The 25,639-nt window shown below is 38.4% G+C and overlaps 1 protein-coding gene across 2 annotated transcripts in view; it reads right to left on the bottom strand.

Moving 5' to 3' along the window:
* LOC122535621 overlaps positions 1–25,639 on the bottom strand; it is a 46,491-nt gene that overhangs the window by 9,571 nt on the left and 11,281 nt on the right. The window contains exons 2-3 of one of the 2 annotated variants that reach the window (XM_043667318.1): positions 3,468–3,558; positions 65–313 (exon numbers count right to left, since the gene is read on the bottom strand). In XM_043667318.1, the coding sequence (XP_043523253.1) occupies positions 65–313; positions 3,468–3,558 (340 nt within the window). The remainder of the gene's footprint in view (positions 1–64; positions 314–3,467; positions 3,559–25,639) is intronic. The other variant, XM_043667323.1, reaches the window with a different exon arrangement.

Raw genomic sequence — 25,639 nt, 5'->3', positions numbered from 1 at the left:
AAAAAAAAAAAAAAAGAGAAGAGAAATAAGTCGAGGATGTGGTAACGAGAGCATAGCAATGAACCTTTTGGGATAGAAGGGCGCGGACCACCTGGTTGGCGACGTCGTCCAGGCACCGCTCGTACTGGCGACGCTGAGCGTCCGCGTCTCGCGCCAAGGCGGCGTGCTCCGTTTCCAAGGTCGCCAGACGTGCCACCAACGCAGCGTGCACCTCACCAGCGCATGCAGCCTCCAAACCGCGCAGCTGACCCCTCATCGACTCGTTCTCCAGCTGCAGCTTCGAGATCTGTGCCTGATACTGGTGTACGCGTGTCTGTTCGCAAACAAAGAAACGAATCAATCAGTCTTTCTAAACTTTGAACTTGTACGTTCGAATAGCCAATAATGTGGTTGTACTGTACTTCTATTATTTTATTTTTAACGTGGTTTCGATGTGGTCGATGATCACCAACGAAAACTTATTTTATATATTACATACCAACCTGGTGGATAAATTTCTCAAGATACTTGGTGCAAAGAAATAATAGTTTCTTGGATATTTCATGAATGACGTACGAGACGATTGAGGAGAGTCATATCAGTGTCATCGAGAGATCGGCAATATGGCGACAGCTGGAAGAAGTTTCGCAGCCAAATGCAGTTTCCTCGAGAAACTCGGGTGCAGTTGGCTGCCAGAGTTAATAACACGAGCGGTCGTTATTAGCAGAAAAGCGTTTAACGTTAAATTAGGGCTGTGGAGACCTGTCGGAGACAGGGGCGCTAATAGAGGGTGCGTGTGTCTGATTTATAACAGTCGTGCCAGCCAGCCGGCCCCTTGGTAATGTCTACACCCCCTTTTTCTTTCGAAACTGAGGCAACGATTTTCTGTCATCTCTAGCGGCGAAAGCAATGGGAAAATAAAAATACAAACTGCCCGCTTCTTGGAATTCCTCCTGCAGCGCGTCTTCCCGCCATTCCCTAATTTATTATCGTGTCCGACAGCTGCGAGTCTCTAAATCACACGCATCGGGAACGGGGAAATTTCTAATCTAACTACTGGTGGAGCCAGCACCATCACCACGGTTGCCAGAGCGAGACGTATTGGGGGAGAACTCGGAGGAATACACGAGCAGCAACGATTACGAACACGATTTTCAGTAAATTTCATTCACTTTATTAACTTTTTCTTTCGCCAAGTATAACTATCAAGCGTTTGTCAATCGTCAAAGTACCTCAGTTAGAGAATACGAGCAAAGTAGCCACTGAAATTTTTGACAAATTCAATCGAATCTGTCAGTCGAAAACAACTTTGCCAATGGAGCTAAGAAAGAAAGCTCGTCGATAATGCAAAACTCACTAGTGTTTCTCATCCTATCCAGGAGGAAAATTCCATTTGAAACGGGTTTTCGTCGCAGAGAAGGGAGGTTGTACGCATCGAAAGTAAAATCGAACGGTTACAGGAGAACACTTGCAGACATTATACACTTCCTCATAGCCGGTCGAGGGATTTTTAGGAGGGGGAGGGAGGGTTGGCATCGGTAGGGCGGTACGACATTGAACCAGGGGATCGAGTGACGATCGATAATAAACGGTATTTCGTGGGGCAGTGATGCACACCCCTCGCGCTCTGAATCTACGACTCTTTTAGAAGCAAACCGGCCGTGAACGAGATAGTGCGTGGCATTCTAAGGGTTCGCAGCAAACGCGATCGTTTACCGTTTCCTCCCCTTTTCATTGCGAAACCGGCCGCGCTGCGTTACTTCGTTAAGTCGGGACAAATATCAGTCGTTGGCAAATATGTGGCGAAACTATCGTCATTTTGCTCAGGCACAAGCACAAAATTTGGAAATTTCGTTTTCCGCTCACTTCGCGCAAAACGTTAAATTTCTGAACTATTTGTATTTGACATAGCTGGAATTTTAAAAGGTACTTTTAAAGGAAATTGTGAACTGTGATCGAAATAGGCCAAAGGGTAACTTCCGTGGTTCGTAGTGTGTTATATATTCTTGATTTTCTACCACGAAATACGAGTATAAATTATTACTCTGTACTACTACTATGGAGTATATATATTATATATACTACTATACTATATATACTAGATATTACTCTATATAAAGTATCTGAGTTAATTTCAAACATAAACATATCGTAAAGAAGTGAAGATTGAAAGTTGAAAAATTTTTAATTTCATACATGAAAATTATGTAGCTGTGGGAGAAATTTCAATATAAAGTCTTTCTTAAATATATTTCATTTCAAAGATAACAACGTCCCATCTTACAGGGAGTTGTAGATTAAATCAAATTCCAAATGTGAAGTGGAGAAATCTGATCGATCAAAGGACGTATGTACGTCGAAAAGAATATCCTCGATCGCATCGATCGAGCGGAGTAAATATCGCGTCCTTCGGGCCAGTGTCGCTTCACGGATCGAGAGTACCGGATAAGAGGACGAAATAAATTGCGTTACGTGAATTCAACGGTAAACCCAGCCGTCCCCGCTTTGTGTCGCTGCCAGGAACAATAGTACATGACAACGTCAGTTGAAATACAATAACAGACTGTTGGTTCACGCTACGAGAGCACTGTTATTGGACCGGGGGAGAGCTTTTTACCAGAGTGTCATAGTGCCTCGACTTCTGTTTACGAAAACACAAAAAAATAAAAAAAAAAAAAAAAATGAAAAATACAGAAAGAAAAAAAGAGAGAAGGAATATTGCTGAAACAATAAACTCTGTTGGAAACTTTATTCGATCGACTGGAGAGTTTGGCAGTCTCTTCGTTATCCGTTCGTGCTTATCGACGACGGGACCAATGATTAAATCGAAGGGGAGACCATTTTGCTTTTCATTTCACCCTGTGAAATTCGCCGAACCGTGTACAAAAATCGGACGAACCAAACTCGAAGTAATATAAATTTAAGGAGGATATTCTTGAACTCTTGCGAATGATAATTGAAACTCTTGCACTTGTTTCGATGTAACACCAAATATGACCAATTGTGTCGGACGATCGTGGTCCTCAGGAGTCGCAAGTGTCAATGTCACGATGGATATCAGTTTAAGTAATGAAAGAGAAACTATGGTAATTGTTCGATAATGTAATATCCTCGAAAAGTTTGAAAATATGACGTTTACCATTGAAAAAAGTCTAAAAATTTATACGGACAAAATTTGGAAATGTACATAAAAGTTATAAGACAAAATATCTCAGTGTTTCTCGAGACGGATAATTAAACGATCTAAATACTTTTCTCGAAACTTTACTAATGCTCAAACTTCAATGTGCTTCGCACAATGTAAATATACATTATATAAATCTCTATAAATAGTGTCGAAATACTTTTGCGAGTCATATATTGTAAATATAAATTCGTAGTTAATTCACGTTACCGGTCGGAACACTCCTCTCAAGTTTCGTTCTTCTGTCATCTTGTTTCACTTCTGATACATTTTTAACGACGAAACTTTCCCGTGGAGATCTTACCTCGTAAGAGAGTGTGAGCGCAGTTTTCTCTTGCTTCAGCTGCTCGGCCCTGTGCTTGTGCTGCAGCAACCCCCGTGACGTCTCCTCCATCCTGAAACAAATCGAATCCGCTTGAAGAAGGCAGTCCAGTTTTAATTCTCGTTGAAAAGATTCTAATTGAATCGAAGCTCCTCCCCCTTCCCTTCTCTCGTTCAATCCCTTTGCCATTGTTGCGCGTGTTTCAATCGGTTCCAACGTGCTAATTCTATCATAAAATATTAATATACTTTGCTATACTTGGAATCCAATGTTCGAGGCGACGAATAAAATGTCACATAAAAACGGAAGGAAAGGGGAACGTTTGCGTGCGAAATATTCGTCCTTTGTTTTCACGCGGCGCTTCACGGTTGAACGGTTTATAAAATTAAACGATCGTTTCGCAGCTAGCGCCGGTGTGTTATCGTTCTGATTACGGAGGTGAGAAATTGTTGCAAAAGGGAGAACGTAATGGATACAGTTGTGAAACACGCTGTCACAGCTGCGTCGCGGGTAAAAAATGGCTCTCATTTGGAAGACAGTTGCCACTACACTACGCCACAATTTCCACCCTTTTACCCTCCTTCCGTTACGAGTTACCTAAACTTTAACCATCTGTCGTGGAAACCATTCTCTCTATCACCGTAACGATAATACCTCAGACGCGCTTTTACAATTCGTGCGTCGGTACAGTAGAATTAAATATATAATGCTAATATTAATTTAACATTTATCGAGTTCTGTTTCAATATCGTAGCTGTAAAAAGAAATCTCAACGATTTAGTTAGCATTTTCTCATCCCGTTATTCCTTTCACCTAGTATTTTATGAAATTTCAAAGAAGTTGAAGTGCTTGCACTGCAACGATGAATTCCATTTCCTGAATATTTCCAATTTATATATTCAACGTGTAAATATAATACTATGCATTTACATAGAAATATAAAAATATAAATATGAAACGGAATAATACAAAATGTAACATAAAATTATATATTTGTATACGTTTGAATTCGTAATTTTAACTCGTATATTCAATTAATTTTAAACAACTAAATTAACCATACTGGAGAAGAGAATTTCAGGAAACGAAACATTTGCAAGGTATAATACATCGCGTAGAAAAAGGAAAAGATGTGAGAAAGAATGGTAGCGAGAATATCGCCACCAAGTTTAGAAGCATTTGCAGTTCTAACCTAATAACTCGAGAGTTTTTATCGACAAGTGTGCGCGTTTACGCGCGAGGGAAAAAAGAAACGGAGAAAAAAAATCGCGGACCCCTCGTCGTCCGATGTTGATTCGATTATCCATTCTCCTCGCGAGGAGCCGCGCGGAGGAGCCAGGAGGTTCGCGACAAATTTCTTCATGCGCACGCTCCGCGGGCTTAATGATCTGATTAGAGATACAAGAGGGTTCTCCGAGGGCTGAGATATGAAGCCGATTTAAGTATTTCGAGGGAGACGAGCCGAGGGCGAGCCTCCAACACGCCTGGCAACACCCTTCTCTCGCTTGTTCCTCCCCCAAATGCGTTCTTCATCCTTCGAGCCTCTTTCGAAACTAACTTTCCAACTAACTGCACGCTTCTTGGAGCGTCCCGATGTCCGATTGTTTCCCGTCGTGGCAGCCATCTGCAGGAACGCGGAAGGCTTTAATGAAGATTAATTGACAATTACCCGGCGATACGCTCCGCCGCGCCCCTTTCTGCCAGCCACGATTTTTTTCGCTGGGAAGATTAGCTTTCGAAAAGGGAGAAATTCGTGAATTCTTTGAGCTCGATGACGAGCTGTTGGCTGAGTTTTTGACAGCGCGTGTTGCGAAGAGGCTGAGTAAAATTTATCGATCGTGGAGCGTTCCTCAGAGGGTGAGATTTTAATTTTATTTTATATTCTTATACAAAATTAAATATATTATATGTTATATAAAGTTGAAATATCGTATAATACGTTTTAATAATTTCATTTTATTGTTATTTTATTTTATAATTTCAACCACTTGCGCGCTGGCAACTGATTGCGGACCATAACGAGTGACCAAACCGTATACAATAATTCGTCGCTTTCTTCTTCTTAAACTCGTCGGTATGATATCAGAATAGAAGATAGAAATTATTGAGAAGTAATAATGAATTTATTATTTGTTTTGCCTGAGTTATACATAAATATACTCAAAACTGAGAAAATATTGCAATATTGTTCCAGCGCAAGAGGTTAAGTAACTACGATCGACGATGTTTGAATCATAGTATTTCAATTAGATCCACGATTATCAGTGCGACAATGTAAGACGTTAAACAATACACAAACAATAAATTCTATACCGAAGAAACTGGAATCACAAAAGCGAGTGAAAGCAAAGTTTAAATAACTGAAAGAATTTTTAATCCCTCGTGGGAATTTAAAAAAAAAAAAAAAAGATACGAATCGTATTAATATCGCTAATCAGCGTTGCAGGAGTGGAAATTTCTCACTTCAGAATTTTCTTAAAGGTCTGTAAGACTAGAAGTTTAAAACTCTGTTGAAGAGAAATCTTTCTAGCGGACAAAGGAGTCGGACGAACAATAACGCGGAGGTTTTAGAATCAATTAAAGAGCGCGATCAATTCCGAAGTTTGTAATTAAGTCGAGTTCGAGAGAGAAACTCGGTAAGCGGCTGATCGATTTCAATTGTTTCTCGGTGTGGAAACGCGCCTGGACGACGTTATTATCGTTCGTTTTTCCCTCCGGGGTGAGTCGTCTAGCTCGGAGAGGCTCGTTTGTGTACATATCGGATCGCGGAAAGAAAGTCCGCGAATAAGCTGATTGTCTCGGCTGAACTTGCTTGTTCAGACTCCTGGATCGTGTATATTCAAGGAGTTCGAGGATGTTAATCGGCTTAAAAGCCCTCTCGTTAAAGTTCTCAGTTTACCTTAACTCTTATCGTGCTTCCGAAACGATTATGAAAATGAAGGTTCGGCAAAATTGAACCGACCGATCGGCCTTAAACGCAGGATAAACCGTCCGTCTTTATTAACGCGTCCGCTGGAAACGTGACAACGTCCTCACGGCGGCAGCCATCTTATCTCGTTATCGTCCACGCTTCCCTACTTTTTTCGCGCTCGTCTCGTTTCCATCTCGTTTCCACTCGATACTTCTTAGAATCTTCCCCGATGCGAGACGCGCGCCAACGAAAGGGTTTACCCGAGTTTAAATCGTAATTGGACGTTTCGTTCGAAGTAAATACTTTATTCTTCTCATAAACTCTCATAAATTCTCAGCTATCTTTGACTTTAGAACAGCTGACTGTAGATTATTGATTTAAAAGATATTTTGAATATAACGCGATACAGTTTAGGAACTCGTAGGAATCTTAAACAGAAAAGTGTAGATGCAGATTGTGAAATATATTTTCCCTGAAAAAAATTAAACTCTGGTTGAAAATTTTCTTTCTAGCAAACTCTCTAAAAAGTAAACTCTAGTAAAAAATTTTCAAACTTTAGCAAACTCTAAACTCCAAGTTAAAAATTTTCAAACACTGGATTACTGCATAAGTTTGAATCTACGAATTTTTGATTCTCCGAATCTTTCAATGTTTTGAACCTCTGAATAAATAACGATGACTGCGTGTTATCAAGTCAAGTTTTTATTATGCAAAGGAGTTTACACGTGCAGCTGGAGAATATACTCCACTTGCGGGGGTAACGTAATAATTCAGGAAGTAACATTTCCCCATTTAGAGTTTTACTCGGCGGTCGATCCCAATTGTGAAATGGGGAAGGACTTTCCTCGTAACTTATCAACTGGGGTGCCATTTCAGGCGCCAGGCTTAAGAACAATGCTCCGCAAACAGTAATTATAAGTGCAAACAGAAGAGCGATTGTCAGCGGGCACGATGAATAATCAAGATTGCAGACCTTCTCTCTGCGCATCGCCCCTTTATGCTCTTCCTCGAAGATTCCGCGGATTTCGTTCAACTCCATGAAATTCAAATAGAGCCTAACTATCGAATTAATTGACTCTGCTCAGAATCGAGACTTCAATTCGGATTTAGAATGAAATTCCAAAACCTTTGATTTCAAATTTAAATTCGAGGGTCGAAGATTTGATGACTCGAACATTCAAAGATTCAGTGGTTCAACGATTCAAACTCTCAAGGGGTAAAAGATTCAAAAATTCAACGATTCAACGATTCAAATATTTAGAGATTTAGAGATTTAAGGATTCAGAGATTCAATGATTCAACGAGTCAACGACCAACAATTCAAAGATTCAAAAATTCAAAGATTTAGAGGTTCAGAGATTCAAAGATTCAAACATTCAAAAATTTAAAGATTTAAAGATTCACAGATTAAAAAATTCAAAGATGCAGAGATTCAAAGATCAACGATTCAACGATTCGAAGATTCAGAGATTCAACGGTTCAAAGGTTCAGAGATTCAGAGATTTAAAGATTCAAATATACAACATTCTACGCTGACACAATATCGAAATTATTTCAAAAACTTCGCAAATCCACTGGGATCAAAATACGATCCCGAGGGAACGCTAGACGCAACTGATACGTGACACTGGTAACAGATTCCGAAAGCGTTAACACAATTTACCTCGAAAGTTCGTGCTTTCGCGTATTCGACACGGCCTCGTCGAGGCATCCGGCAGCTTCTATCAGCTTCCAGCGGAACACGTGGCACAGGCCAGCCGTTTCTCGTGATTTACGACTATTGCCTTGCAAACTTGATTATAATGATGCAGGAACACCGCGCGCGCCGAATTATATCGCGGAGCCGCGTGCAGCCGGACTTTCATTAAACGATAATCATCTTCCGCTCGGAACGACCGGAAACCGCTGGGGACAATGCGCCTTCCATTCATTGTCTCCTCGTGTCGTGCCTCGCCTTCTTATCGCTCCGTTCCGAATAGTTTTTTTTTCTTTTTTTCTTCCTTCTTCTTCTTCTTTTTTTCCACGCGGAGAACGCAGTCGTGGCTGAAGAAAAAAAGAGAAGTTGGCGACCGTTTGACGCTCCGCAGAGAGCCGTGAAATTTGCTCGGGGATTTAATTAAAGGAGAGAACAAACGCGTTTCTCGCGTTGCCGTTGGCATATTTTAATTAGCAGTGATCGATGCTACAGCGCTTTAAACGCTGCGTTAATCGCTGTTTATTCATCTTTCAAGTGCAGCGAATCCGCCTCGGAATCAATTCTTTTACGTTGGAACTTTCGCGATTCATCGGGATCGCAAGATCGTTTTATAATGTGATTAAACGCGAATGTCGGAAAGCAATGTGAATTGCTAGATTAGGCAAGTTAAAAATTAAGATAAGGTGTACGGTATTCGAGGATAAAGTCATCAAAGCTCTAAGATTTCTGTTTCTGTTTCAGCCTTCCTTTGAGTATCTGTTTGTGCTCGCGGATTTTTAAGAATTTCTAAACTTTCAAGTGAAAAATTTCATAGAACGCACATATATATAAAATGTATAATATAAAAAAAAATATAAAATATAAATATTTATATAATTAATATTATATTTAATGTAATATATAATATAAAAAAAATACATAAAATAATTCTCTATTCGGATCCTATTTTTTAAAATGATATCCCCGTAAACGTGAATTTTCCAAAAAGATTCACAATTTACTAATGATACGGTGCCTTATCAGAAAGTAGTTGAAAAATTGAAATGAATTTTTAACGCAGTATCAGAGGTCAACGACGTAGAGATGAAACGCACGAGTGGAAGTTGGCGGTTTCGAAGTGTACATATAGGGCGAGGAAGTTTCTAAGGGTGGTCAATTTATGGAATGGAAGTTTCAAGGATGACAGATATGGCAGAGAGTTTGGAAATGGGAAGTTTAAACGATACGATCAACTGTCTCCCAACTTCGCTCGATACATCACGCTGCAAACAAAATACTGGAACTGTATCTTTAATCAATTTCGTTCGTCAAACTTTTCACGACGTTCGACGACCACAGAAAGAATTTTAATACAAGCTATATTATAGTTAAAAACCGGAAGAACACAATGAGTCCAACCAAACTGAATATGGTTGTTGAGATGAGGAATATCTTACATGAATTTTTTTACAACTAGAAATTAATTTTGCAACACATTGAACTGCAAATTGCGAAAATTGCAATATCGTTGGCTTAATTAATTATCTTTTTATCAAACGAGGACGTTAAAGCGTTGCTCTCGTCCCTATTACTCACACTTTTATCTCTCAATATTCACGCCACCCTCGCGAGAGATCCACCGTCGAAAATTTTATCGTAGCTTCAGCGAGACACAGTAAACTCGCATTTCATTAAAATCTATTGGCTGGTAGAGGGGCGCAGAGCGGCGCGGAACGATCGAGGCAGCGTTCGGTCGGTGCACTTTACGCGAAAAAAAAAGAAAAAAGAAAATCTCATAAAATGCAGCTACCCGGAAAAAAGGGTTGCCCTGTAGAATGTAATCGGCCCCGTGGCATTATTGTAGCCGCGTGTACGGGCGCTGGTAATTGCCAGCGATCCGTGCTTTGTCGAGGAATTGATCAAGAGGCTCTCGGCGCGATCCTCTACCCCTCGGTCCATTTCGTTCCGTCTCGTCGTCCGACGAGATGCCTTTCGTTCTCTCCAAACGGCGAGCAACGTCCTCGCGAAACCATTAATCACGTTTCTTGAATTGGCTCGGGTCACGGGCATTTTTCAACCTCGGAACAAGTACATATTCCGTGGAAGGCGGAACTGTCACATGACGCGATTGCTAAAACGATCGCCGATAAATTCGTTCGGAAGATCGCGCGATTACTTTCGTTCGTACCACGTCTGGAAGAGGGGAAACATTGTTCGCGAGAATACATCGCCGTGAAATAAAATTTATTAGAACGTTGGTACGCACATCCGTGTAGATTTTTTTGCTGATGAAGTATACGAGTCGTAGATCCGCTGTTCCAAAGTATGTACATATTTGAATCACAGACGCGATGTACCTTCTTGTTTCTGACGTGAAGAGAGGCAAGTGCTTCAACACAATGAGTTTTCTTCGTTCTCTTTCAAATGATTTCAATGTTTCAAGATAATGTGTTAAAAGAGACTTATTTTTCAAGTTAGACAATTTCATCTGCTCATCGTATACACTTGACAAAATAATTAGGAATGTCCAGTATTAATGTTAATATCGTAATCAAATTTATGTTATAGATCGGTTTTACTGTTTATTAAATCCGTGTATTCGTATCATTTATTTTCTAAAGTATCGACCTTTCTAAATAAAAATACCCAGATATTTCCGAGCGATGGTGTCAATAAAAATGAATACATAAAAATGGTACTTGGAACTTTGTGAACTTTAATATTTCAAACAAGAAGCTTTCACGTTACGTCCTTCTTAAAATCGAATAACTTTCTTATTCTGAAATTCATGTCCCAAATTATTCAATTTCACGTGATTCTTCCCATATTTACATTCTGTCGGGGTTATTATCTACTCGAACTACTTGCACCCGTTGCTGCCAAAGTTCTATCAAGGATAGAAGAGTGGAATAACGATAGATTGCAACATAAACAGAGGTGAACTATAAATTACAGTTCCGCCGGCGCCGAAAACCGAGGCTAAATCCTTAGTCTCAACAACGGACTGAAATAATATACCTGGGGCTGTACGTGGTATTGTTCTTCATCCTTCCGAATGAACCAAAAGAGCTCATTATACACAGAACTTTCATCACTAGTTCAACTACCACCCTTCCCTCCCGTTATAACGTAATCCTTGCTGAATATTGTATCTTCGGTACTAACAGCTGCATCGCGCGCAGATGTTTTCCCTTTAAACGTTCGTCTACGATAAAATCGTTACAACACGTCGACCTTAACACGGTGAGCCAACGCTGTCCGTGGCTAACATAAGCTTCAGTTATCAGCGTAACGTAAGCATCGACTGTCCTACCTTTAGAGATATATTAATAATATCGTAATGGCTATTGAAAAACTTTCATTAGCCAGGAAGATATTTTACATCGATCCTTCCGTTCTTCTATTTTTTTTTATTAATTAATAAAATTAATTTCATTAATTTATTAATCTAAGTTCCGGTGAAAGAAATCGATTTTAAATTGATTTTAAGTGCCTTGCAATTTTTCTACGCGTTATTGCCGTAGAAATAGAACTATGAAACAAAATTTCGGTGAAATTTTGTGAAAAAAAAGAAGAAAAGCCAAAATATTGAAATACGACAAAAAATCGCGGAGTCGACTCTTATATCGATTCTTGGGCACTGAAAGGGTTGGTTAAATACAAATTTGGATAACGAGAAATTATCCAATCTTTGTAGGAAATTTAAGATACCAATGATGGTTGGAACGCTTCACATAATATTCAACAGACGTTTCCACTGAATTCTTTTAGATTCTCAGAACCCCAAATTTCCCCGTAAAAGCGATTCCAAATTCCTTCCTTAAGGAACGAATTCATTAAATTCCCAACATTTAAATCTCTAGTTAAATTTTTCTAGATCTTCGAAGAAACTTCGAGAAATAGAAATTTAATTTAAATTTCCCTCAAATTTTCACGCAATAGTGTAATTTCCATGCAAAAAAAAAAAAAAAAGAAAAAGAAGGATTGAAAATAGCAACGTGTTGAAAGATCATTGCCAACAGTGCTATTACAATCGTTTCCACGGTTGACTATCAGAACACCAGTAACGCAAAGATGACTCTGACACCCTCTTCGTGTGATACATACTGCATTCGCGAATGCCTGTTTATTTTAGCCACCGTCTGCGTTTGCACAGCTCATATGCGCGTGAACGTGCATGTTACTCGTATCGCTCACGTGCGATCTAACGTGTAAACAATAATTACTCTCCGCTGAGAGAGTCTGCGTCGATCACGAGGATTTCTTTTTTTTTTTTTTCTTTTCGCGAAAGGGGTGGAAATATATTCGTCGAACGTGTACGTACGACAGGCTCGCGTGCTGTCTATCGGCACGAATTCTGCAAATTAGTCGCACGTCTCGCGAACTTGGAATGCAGGAAAATGCTTTCAGGGGTCGACGTTGGTTGGCTGGCGAGAAACGTGATTTTTTTCGAAAGAAACGCGCGAGGGAGGCGCAAACGAATTGGTCGCGCGTTTCGCGAACTTGGAACGCGAGAAAATACGATCAGAGGGGAGGGAAACAAGTTGACGGAGATTTAAAGGGTATTTGGTTGTTTTAGAAAGGAGAGGAACGGCAGTCGGAAATTTGTAAAATAAGGAAAAGAATTTAATAGTTGCTTCTTGGACATTTTCTTGCGTTAGAGAAAAATTTGAAATCGCCAGATTAAAAATATTCAAACAATTGAAAAGTTTCCCTCGTAATTATAACAAATTCATCGTAAATTGATCTTAAAGATTGAAATCTTCATTGTTTCTCCAAGTTACAAAAATTTAAAATACTGACAATTTTTCATCGAATACTTTCTACGGCTGTTCAACGCGATTTCCAGATTTCTGCAGTCCCAAGTTTGCAATTTTCTTCGACGAGGAAACATTCGAAAGGGAGCAAGTAGAAAAAAATTTCGGCATGGAAGCCGAATTACTTCAGGAGCAGCGGAAGCCGTTCGTCTCTCACTCAGAGCCGTAGAAGTGCATAATTTGTTTATGACTCGCAGAAAACTAACTGAAATATAGGGTAACGCGTCTCGTAATGCATTCATAGGGATTGCACGAGGCCGACGTGCCGTTGACAGGGAAGACAAACGCGGTTTCTGGGCCGAGGGTGATTGCGAGCGCTTCTTCGCCCGAAGGCGACGGTAAAGTTTGATAACAAAGAAGATTGGATGGTGAACGGTGACGCGATAATGGCTGGTTTATTATACGAGGCCGCGCTTTCGTCCGACATGCGCCGGGTTTCGGGGCAGACGACTGCTCCGGGGGGAGAGGTAGAAAAATAATCGTTTCATCTGTTTACGCTACGATACTCTTCTCTCAAAATATCGCGATCGATTTTTGCTTTTTGTTACGTAAGGAATTTCAAGTTGCAGAATTGTGATATCATGTTGTGGGCAATTTTTTATTTAAGCAAAAGATTTGGATGTTTTTTTTTTTTTTTTTTGGAAAATTGATATAGTTCGATGGTAATGAAGAAAGTAATGAAGAATTTTAATTGCAATCTCTGTGTTTAGAAAACAAGGGGGATATTTTGGAATTGTTCAAGTTCGAATTAATTCGACGTTTGAGCCAAAGAATTTCTATCTTCAAATGCAATTATTTATTATTTTTGATCTTTGTTCTTTACTTAAATAAAAAAGGGTACATATTTGAAACAGGAAAGTTATGTTTTATTGTCGAATTGATTCAACATTTACCGAAACTCTGGAAAACATTTTATCTACGTTTCAACAAGATATACACATCTCATCAAGGCACACATGTATGTACGTTAAAATGCTCACGATGGTGTATGGGAATTGATCGTTTATTTTCGCAGTGACGTATCCTCGTTGAAGGGTGATAATAATCGGACAACGCTCGCGCGACTATTTTCCCACAGAGAGCTCCTTTATCGGATGGAATCTGATCGCGTGCCATTCCTGCGATCCTATTATGAGAACCGAAATCTACCCCAATTTTCAATCTACCGAACGTTCGATTATCCCCGCTTATGACAGCTTTGATCAAACAGAACCGATAGCCACGAAAATTGACCGTGTTCCACCAGAATTACCAACAACAATCGCCTCTGACGAATTCATTCTTCCGTGTAGCCCTGTTCAAATTTACATGGAAATCCACTAACCCTGCGCGCACACGCGTCTATATGCGCTTATGAATATTTTCACGAATATTTCATATTTGCAAGAGAAGTTGATGCATTGTATTAATTACGTTGTATCAACAATTATATATCTTTTTATGAATATATTATCGTAATCTGATTAAAATGTTTGTCTATTTCTTTAACAATTTTTTTTCACAATATGGTACAGTATCATCGAAATTTGTTTTTAATATATATGTGATAAAATTGTCGATAATATTTTATAATATTTTATAGTGTTACTAATATATAAAAAGTGCATATGAATTCATGGTCTAAACGAATTATTCCACTTTCTTTTAAATAAAGTGAAGCATTCTTTTCTAATATTAGTGCGATATCCTACTATAAATACTATTTATAAAAGTAGTATTTAATAAGTTGATGCGATACTTATAAAAGGATATTTTGTCATTTTTCTAATAACATTCCGCCATTAAATGCAGATTAAGCACTGTTAATTATAAGCGTGTCCTTTGACTCTCGAATTATTGTACAACTCATTATTGGAAATTACTATCGTGCACATTACTTTCGTACGTAATGAACTATTTATGGAAACATTAGATTCTACCAATGCATCGTTCGTTTTCGTAAAAATATCGCCGAAGAGCGTACGCCGATATCTTTTCGATCGACTGTAGATAAACTATTTTTTATCGATGATAATTTTCGACTTGATCCAATCGAAAGTTGCAGACGCGTCCCTTCCGATTTAACAGAATAACACACTGCTCACAGAAATTATATTTAAAGCGATAAAAGAAAAGAAGCATTCGATTTTTTTCTATTAAACAAAAACAACAGAAACTGACTTTTTTGATGTTCTTTTTTGATAAAAAAAAAAAAAAAAAAAAAATGAAATGTTTCTTCTTTTTATCGCTTCATATTCATTTAGAAATGTCCCCTAATTTTTGTGAGCAGTGTACAATAATTCCCGTATGAACTGGCCGATACGATGCTGGACAACGAAACTGTGCGACTTTGTCCATCACCATCGCGCTCGTACGCAAGTACGTACGTACGTTTTAACCGACGATGATCGCTCGGAGGCGCGATTTACGGTGAAAGTAGTCGGGGGATAGGCCGTAAAACGCGTAATAAACGGCGTATCTGGCTAATACAATGCGATGGTAACCGTGCTTAACAGGCACTCGTAAACCTGTATTCGGCGAAATAAATTGAACGGCGCCGTCATACGGCGAAACATCCCGATCCCGTGGAACGCAATAACGTCGAAACGTGCCCTGAAACAATACCGAATGAAACGCCGCCGTTCCATCGTCGGGCTTGCGATTAAATCCTCCATCGATCGTTAGGCTTATTTCCAGTCTCGTCGATCGCGTTTTGAAAACGACTCTCGCTTCTCGTTTAATGCTCGATCGGCACGATTCGACATTTTTTGAAGTTTTGAGGACATTTTTTGACGTTTGATGTTTTTTTGTTTTGGTATTGCAATATTATAATATATATTATAATACTTTTTGGTATTATAATACAGTTATAATATTTTAATTACAAGAGGAACAGTTTTTTAAATGTTGGCCAATGATCACGATCAATTCTCGAAAAACTTCTGAAGTTTCGCATCGAATCAAATATCTTATGGAATGTTAAAGAAATCAGAGTATGAATCAAGGTATCTTCCATTCTAGAGGTGATATGATCGAATAGAGGATAATTCTTGGAGAATTCTAGGAAAGAGAAATAAATCAAAAAGAAATTCTCGAGAACGAAAAAAATATTATTCTTCTTTATTTCTTGACATAGAATCACCCCCTAAGCAAACCAACAGATATCCTTTTGTACAATGAAATAGTTTAATATCAAAAAGCCAATTTTAAAAGCATCTCTATATTCCACACGTTGGCAAAATAATAGAGTTAAGTAACCGAAAATATCTGCCGGGGGAGAGGGGCGGGGGGAGCAATAGGAGATGACCAGAAATCGCGCGATATTTCACTTCGACGCGTAGACTAACGGTGGTAATTTTCAGAAGGGGGAGGGGGAGGGGGAGAGAGGATTTGGCGACGCGTGAACATCGTAACATTTCGCAGACACCTGAAATTTCATTGGTCGGCACGCGTCGTACTTTACGGCATAATTACAAGGAAGGCTCGTAATTACCCGGAAAAATGAAAAATGCCGGCAGGAAATGGCGGCTAATTCGAGGTTAATGGGCGGCGGTGGCGCGCACGCCAACCCCGCGTGCCATAATTCCGCGGCAATTCTCGATCCCGTTACCCATTCGAGATTGCCATTCCCACGTGGACTTTCGAATTGAATAATTTTCATCTATCATTTCCGTGTTCCGGCGGCGGACGAAATTTCGCCCGGGCGAAACCCGGCGACGGAAATCATTCCGACCGGCTACTACTGCTGGAGCCCGCGCAGATGGAAATTCCGGCCTGTAATTTGCAGCAGCGGGACTTTCGATTTTCAGAAGGCATCGCTTTGCCAGCCGGCTTTTACGGCTGTAATAGACCGGCGCTTTACGGTGCTAACCTTCGCCCATTGCCGATCGTTTGCATCGCAAATACGATGAAATCGCCACGTTCTCCGCGGGAGGGGGCAAGCAGGCTCAAGAGAGTTACCATGCACCAGCCATCCACGGTGCACGAAACACCGTACTTCGAATCCCGATTGCGTTTAAATTGTCGTTCGAGAACGAAGTTTGTGTCGCGTTTGACTCTCTTTACGACGACTCGTTTCGGATCGAGGAAACGCTCAAGATGTTACTTTGTGCGAATTGTTTAGACAAAGTGACGCGTTACTCTGTACTGTATCTATCAGTTTCCGGCGGATCGTGGAAATTTTCGCGAAATGTAAAAATTCGCAGCTCGTAAATTTTCCATTTAACCTCTCGCGCTAGTGACTGGTTCACGGACTATAACGAGTGACCAAACCGTATATAATAACTTGTCTTCGTTTTGAATTCGTCGGGATATCACTGGATAGAAATTACTAAGAAGTAATAAATTTGTTACTTGTTTTGCCTGGGTTATACTTAGAACTGAGAAAACATTGCAATTTTGGGCCAAATATTCTCGACGTGCGTGACGAAAATTAATCACTTGCACTGGCAACTGATTGCGGACCATAACGAGTGACCAAACCGTATATAATAACTTGTCTTCGTTTTGAATTAGTTGGCATATCACTGGATAGAAATTACTAAGAAGTAATAAATTTGTTATTTGCCTGGGTTATACTTAAATATACTTAGAACTGAGAAAACATTGCAATTTTGGGCCAAATATTCTCGACGTGCGTGACGAAAATTAACCACTTGCACTGGCAACTGATTGCGGACCATAACGAGTGACCAAACCGTATATAATAACTTGTCTTCGTTTTGAATTCATCGGCATATCACTGGATAGAAATTACTAAGAAGTAATAAATTTGTTATTTGCCTGGGTTATACTTAAATATACTTAGAACTGAGAAAACATTGCAATTTTGGGCCAAATATTCTCGACGTGCGTGACGAAAATTAACCACTTGCGCTGGCAACTGATTGCGGACCATAACGAGTGACCAAACCGTATATAATAACTTGTCTTCGTTTTGAATTAGTCGACTTACCACTGGATAGAAATTACTAAGAAGTAATAAATTTGTTACTTGTTTTGCCTGGGTTATACTTAAATATACTATACAGAACTGAGAAAATATTGCAATTTTGTGCCAAATATTCTCGACGTGCGTGGCACATCATTCCACCGCAAGACTGAGAAAAATTGTCACGTCCCGCGAACGAAATTTCGCCATTCCATAATGCAAAACGAAGCTCATCGTTGACGATTCTATAAACGAAACCCGCAAGATCTCACGAAATGAATGATATGAACGAAGAAAGAATTGAAAAGCATCGAAAATAGAGGCACAACAACCGTACAAAATATTTCTTGCACGATCTAACCGCTCGCAGGGAAATTGCCAACGTTTCTGGAAGAAAAATCGATCGGCGATCGTAATAACGCGGCTTGTTCGTTGTCCTCTCGACTCTCGAAAGAGGCGGCGGACGTGCGAACGAACTCTCATTCAACGTCACTTTAAAGCCACGAGCAAAACGTTGCTGGCTACCGGGTGAGCGGAAATTACCTAATAGCCCTGTTAAGCGCGTTTGTTCGTGGCTGAACGTTTCGTATCGAGACTTGGACTTCGCCTGGACTTTCGCGATTTCGCGCTTGAAGAAACGATCTCGATCTCGATCTTATCTCGAACGAACGATCTTTCTGGCGGTACAGAGATCCGTCCCCCGTCGGGATTAAAAATTCCATTCTCGTACGGGCCGGCTGTGACTTTCCTGCTCCCTCTTTCGCGCGTTATTTTTGCGCCGCCAGACACGAAATTCAATTTTCCACCCTCTGGCGCTGGACGCGTTCTCTGGACCCATTAACAACGCCGGAGGGACAATGGCTACTAAACAGACGCGTCGAGAGCGTGTTCTTTGGGAAAAGGAGACGAGGAGGCAAAGTGGATGCTGAAGTGACATGCGAGAGCAATGAGGGAAACGTGAAGGTTGGTGGAAGAGGGAATCGAAGAGGAAAAGGAAGAGGAAGAGACCCGGAGGATTAGCTTGTGAGAAAAGGATGTCGAAGGAAGATTGGCTGGAAGATGGAAAGTAAGACTAGGAGATTAACACATCGTCGCCGGCTCTGCAATTCGTGTTACTCGCCATCGAGCGATTCTTCTAACTCTAATTTTCAACTGTATGGCAATTTTTTTTTTCATTCACCGAACGAATTTAACGAACTATATATTTGGTGGTAGGCGCGTTAAGTAAATGATTTGTGAAAATACGAAAGTATGTGAGATTGTGGATTTCAGTGCATTTACAAGAGATTTAAGAGATATGGATTGCAAAAGAATACAAAATATCCAAAGTGTGATACTCTGTAGGACAATTAATAGAGAAAACAATTCCCTATCTAGTTTCCGTTTCCTAAATTTCATCCACGACTCTGTAATATGTAAAAGGAAGGAACATTAAATAAAGGATAGAAAATGAACGGAGAATAAAAGGAAAGCAGAAAATAAATAAATCGAAAAAGTCAGGGGAAAGGTGAGAAAGATAGAAAAATGACTGTTGTGAATCCTTCTCGTACTAATAAATACTAATAGACATGAGAAAATGAAGCTAATGAACGATGTGGTTACAACAACTATGAAAAAAAAAAAAAAAACAAAAAAAAAAGAAAAAATGAGAGTGATATCTGCGAACCAATAGTTGCACTGCAACAATTGATTAACTGTACTAGAATTCGCATTCTTGACTTTATCTCTGGCGAATAAATAAATTAAAATGCTCGAAAGCAGCGGGAGAAACGAAACCTCGGGGATAAAACCAAGAAACGAATTAACGGGGCGAGGGAAAGAGAAAACACCTTCGGGTATAACGAAGTGACGAAAACAAGTAACCCACCACGCGCGAGCAGAAAGGCGGTGTGCAAACACAGGAATCACAGAGCACAGAGGGAACGAGGAAGCTAAAAAAGCATAGAGAAAGGGAGCGAAAAGGGATGAAAACCGAGTAAAACAAAGAAGTGGAGGAAGAACGACGGTTGAAACGACGAATGATTCGGGAAACAGACAGAGCAGCATGAAACAAAGAGAGAACGAGAGAGAAAGATATGGCTGAAGAGCCATGTAGAGAAGAAAAACGAGTGCATGGAAAAAAAAGGAGCGGAAACGTCGCGCGGAATAAAAGCGAGAGAGAAAGAGAGCAGCTTAACGAACGAGCAAGAAGAAGACGACTCGTGGCGGGTGCATTTAAAGCTGAAGATTCGCAGCTGCGTTATTTCACACGAATTTCTCTCGACGCGATGTTTCCGATAGAGAAAGTCTATCTCGCGCGATTGTTATGTTAATAATATTTGGTACGACATTGATTAACATACACGAAGATTATAATTACGTGGAAAATTGTAACAAGTTCATTCTCGTTGATATTCTGAGTTTCGTGGAAGGACGACACCGATAATGTTAAATCCAACGATGCTAGCTTTTTGAAAGTTAACAGATAATATTAACTTCCTAGTCGAAATTGAACGAAAGTTTATCTTGCGCGATTATTATGTTTGGCAGGGCGTTAATTAACATACACGAAGATTATAATTACCTGGGAAATTGTAACAAGTTTATTCTCGTTGATTTTCGTGGAAGGATGACACCGACAATGTTAAATCCAAAGATGCAAGCTTTTTGAAAGTTAACAGATAACATTAACTTTTTAACAGACAATGTTTCAGAAAAGACAAGCAAATGTAATTAAAATGTAAAGACAAGACTAGAAGTTCTGGAATTTTTAAAATAGTCACCGAGAAATTTTAAATAGTTAAATTATTCGCAAGAATTTGTACAATCCAACAGCCAATAACAAATGATACTTTTGAAAAGATAAGTACAACTCTAGAAATAAATGAAACACGCTAAGAAACTTATTAGTCGCAAAAATGAAACAGTTTATAATTTCCAAAGAAATTAGCTCAACAGTTTATAATTTCCAAAGAAATTAGCTCAAGAAAATAGTTTCAACAAATAAAATTGCCAGTGAGGTACTTTTCAAAATATTTTTACTCCATTGGCATTTAATTATACACGTCAAAAAAAAAAAAAAAAAAAAAGAAAGAAAGAAAGAAAGAAAGAATGGCGATCTCGTTTTCCAAGGTACGCGCGGACGATTCGAATGTAAATACTAATGTTTGAATATTTATCGCGCATTAACGCTGAAACGAAGGATATTCTCGTCTGCGAAATGAAAGTTTCGGTTTCAGCGATTAATCGTGAACCAGTGGTCGGCCACAGGGCGCAGAACGTGTTAATGCGTTAGAATGAAGATCGAAACGTGCACACGGGCTCTTTCACCCCTTTAGTGGTGCACAGCGCGCGATGACATTTCGTGCAGACCGTTCATAAATTGCCAACGTGCACACGGTTCGCGTACTTACGCGAGAAATTGCGAGAATTAATTATCGTTGATTCACGCGTCGCGATGACTTTCTCTCCCTCTCTCTCTCTCTCTCTCTCTTTCCGAGCCGCCACATTTATTACCTCTAATTCGGATTTTTGCTAGCGGAACCAAAATGTAGAAGAATCGGAGAAGTGAAGGAGTTGCTAATGGAGCTGAATTTATCAGTTTTTTTATTGGATAGCTGGCTATAAAAATTGATTCGCGCTTTTTCCCAAGGAGAATCGCACTGATAACGTCGTCATCTTTTATACGTATAATCGTACAATCACAGATAAGGCACAGATAAAATATATATAAAATTGTGTGCATGTTGTGTATATAAATTCTTTTGCATAATTGAGTTGATGAGACAGGTGTTGTTATTATTAATGATTAATAATCTTGTACGATATGTTTGGTAACGAAACTTTGATAATGAAACAAGTGAAATTTTTCGAGAGAAAAATGGACAATTTACAATCTTTTGTAACTTATCAATTCACTGATATCATTATCATACTAAATTATTCTACGAAATCTCTATCGCACATACACAGTGGCTAATATTTGCGTATAACCTTATTTTTTCATCAAGCTCCACATTCCATTTTTAATGGTAATTAAATTTTTACAAATCATATCAAAATATTACTAAATGATGTGAAATTTAATATAAATTTTCGTCTAATTTAACTAGTACGTAAAAGATATGACAAATGCAATGGTGTGCAGATACCATTTTGTGGCTAGTGTATTAAACGTAGCTATTGTAAGTTACCTCGACTATAAATTCTTTTGTCCACGTGCATACGAATAAATATTTTTTCAAAATATTTATTTTGAACGAGAATTTTTCTTTTATTTTCAACGAACAGCGTACAACCAACACAACACGAAACGGAAGTGCAATGTCTTCCGCGCCGTCAATTGTTCCTGGATTTTCGATTATGGCCACGCGATCTCTGTTGGTAATTACTCCCTTAATTAATCACGAGTTAAATAATAAATTAACCGGTCGTACGTTTGCGAATTAACCGACCATTGCGGCAAATAAACGCGCTGACAAACGAATTAAATTAATACGTCCCGGCCGGTGTTAATTATTAACAGCGATCGGGAGTTTCTGATACTCGAGGCACGAGGGTAATTCGCGTATCGCCGGGATTTCAGCCGATTTACGCGACGAAGAATGAATAATAATAGGCATGAATAAGTAATAGAAATCTTTGGGACATGTGAAAGTATTAGTAATTATGCACGGAAACCAATTAATCACGTCGTGTTTAAATTAGCATTGACGTTAATTGGAGAGTATACTTTTCCTCAATCGCATTATGCCCGTGTCACATTCTCCGTTGTGAAAGAGAATCGGCACATCTTTTGTCGTTTATTATAAAATGTAAATTGTATAAATGTGCAATTCTGTGATTGTCAAAATTATTAGAAATAATTATATGACATATTTTAAAATACTATTCCAATATTTCTAAATACTATAATATTCTACTATAATACTTTTAAATACTATAATATTCTACTATAATATTTTCAAATACTATAATATTCTATTATAATATTTTTAAATACTATAATATTCTAATATAATATTTTTAAATACTATAATATTCTACTATGATATTTTTAAATATTATAATATTCTACTATAATATTTTTAAATACTATAATATTCTATTATGATATTTTTAAATACTATAATATTCTAATATAATATTTTTAAATACTATAATATTCTACTACAATATTTTTAAATACTATAATATTCTACTATAATATTTTTAAATACTATAATATTCTATTATAATATTTTTAAATACTACAATATTCTACTATAATATTTTTGAATACTACAATATTCTACTATAATATTTTTAAATACTATTTTAAATACTATTATACTTACATAATATCTCTTATTAGTATTATTAATATATATTACTATTAATATTATTAGTACAAGTATAATGTACCAATATAGTGTATAACATAATATACTTATATCAGTATAATTCTTTCTTTCTTTTCTTTTTAAATCCGCTATGTCAATTCTTTTTCTCTCCTGATTCAATCAACTTTGACAGTTCAATCGAATGCAACTGCTATGTTGTTCCAAATTTCAATAGGTGTTCGTTAGATGTTATTTCGGCGTGTTCTGTCTTTAATCGAGCCAATATAATCCTTTCTTTCTTCTCCCTTTTATAATCCGCTATGTTAATTTTTCTTTTCTCTCGATTCTATCAAATTCGATCTATATTGTTCGAAATTACGAAGAGACACAACAGAATCTCCAACATTTTTCACGCGATTAGTATTTCAGAAGGTGCAACGCCAAGTTCTATGACGGCCTCGCCTCGTCAGTGCTCCGGTCACGATCGGCACGTCGACGCAACGAAAAGAGAAGATTTCTCAAAAAGGCCGAAAGGATCAATTCTTCGGTCTTCTGTAAATTCCTGGCGCGACTCGTTCCAGGAAGTTAGGGGAACACGCCGACTCACGCGCCGCGTAACACGCAAGCAGAATGTGCGCACACCGGTCGGGCATTTTTGTTTTCGTGAATGTAACATGCGACACGGTGCATTACAACCAGCCGGATATACACACCGGCTGACGGTTTTCTGTCCTGAATGAATAATCACGTCGGCTGGGGATCCCTTCGCCCTGCTCCGACTTTTCATTAGCGCGAAGGATGCTTTCACTAATCTTGTTTCTCTTACTTTTCCTCGCTGATCGACGATGTTCAGTAAAATCAACGTGGTTCGATAGACATTCAAGTATTATTTGTTTATTGCGTTGCAAGCAAAGATCGAAAAAGTTAGGGAATATTCAAATAGGTTCTATTTGAGACACGGAAAGTTTTTCGAAAAGTTGCCGATCCCAGATGAGAACAGATAAGTAAACATTCTTAAAAGTAAAAGTTTCGGACAGAAACTTGTATAAATATAAAAATGCAAAAATTTTTTTGTCGAAAGAAAGTAGTATTAAAAAAAAGTAATAATAATATGACAGTGAATAGTATCCAATGAATAATTCTCGAGCGTGAAAATGAATTTTTAATTAAATGCTTCAAAGTAAATTTTTATTATACAAATTCTGTGAGAACGTGTATTCAAAAATGTTTCTAAGCGTGACACAAAAATAAATATTCTTTTTATACGAAATGTAACAAGTTCGAACAGAATTTTTTTAAAAACGAAAAGAACCGATTAATTTCGATCCCTAGTTGTAAGTAGCGTTTCATTTTTAATAAACTCCTTTCGAATTCTTGTTGGGATGCGTTTAATTAATGTTATAGTCGATTATACTATTATATATAATCTTGATTTTTATTACATTTTAAAACATGTTTCATTTTCATCTTTCATAATATTGATAATCAAATTGCAAGTGATCAGATAATTTTCAAGAAATCTCTCGACAAATTCTTAAACAGTCGCGAGACAGAGAGAAAGAGAATAAATAAAAATTAAGTAAAAATTAATAACAATTTTGCGGATAATAGAAGCACATACTACGCGAATCTATCAAATGATTCATCTGGTCGTTTCATAGTGCAATTTAGTAATTCTGAACGGTGTGGCCAAGGCGTTTTCAAGGTCAAGCGACGTTTTGTGTTGAAGAGGAACGGGACGCCTATGGAAATTACAGAGCGCGTAGGCGAAAAGTAAAAGACGGTAGATTGTAATTTAGTTTAAAAGCGCAATAAAAACAGCACGGATTTATCGGACATGACGGATACTGTCGGGATAAAATGTCTGGATAAATTGAGACACAGAGGAGCGGAGGGGCGATGGGTTTCCAAAGGGTGGCGTCGTTATTGCTGTCTGTAGACTGTCATTTCCGACGATATCGTTGCTGATATAGCCGCGGCACAGGCCTGTTATCGACTTTCCAGTACATACTGGACTGTGATTGATCTTGATAGATCTTCCATTTCACGACATCCATGAATTTCTACGAATTTTTACACGGGCCTTTGTACCGGGCATGTGTCACGTTGTAACAAACAGACTGCTGATATTTATGCAATTTTACGATCGTACAAACGTAATTAAATACACGAGGGACGAGCAGAAATTTATTTCACGCAAGTATTAACACTTTGGAAGTGTTTAGAATTTAATACCGAATGAGGAGTATATAATAAATTAAGAATGCATGTGTATATATATATATATATACCTTTGATATATTTATCCAATATGTCGAGAGTTTTGATAAATATTGTAAGTTTTAATAAGTACTAATAAGTATGCAATTGTTTTATTACAGAGATTATAAAAATTGTATAATATTCTAAAACACTCAAAGGGTTGAACACACGGAATAGTTATATTTTTGCATTATCCATATCTTTAAATTTCCTAAAAATTTCCTATAAAATTTGCAGTCCAGTAACACGATACGACTGTCATAATCGTAGCACGTGAAAT

The sequence above is a fragment of the Frieseomelitta varia genome, unplaced genomic scaffold, assembly GCF_011392965.1.
Source record: "Frieseomelitta varia isolate USP_RPSP 00005682 unplaced genomic scaffold, Fvar_1.2 scaffold_152, whole genome shotgun sequence".
Classification (NCBI taxonomy): Eukaryota; Metazoa; Arthropoda; class Insecta; order Hymenoptera; family Apidae; genus Frieseomelitta; species Frieseomelitta varia.
This window is presented reverse-complemented; position numbering and strand designations above follow the sequence as displayed.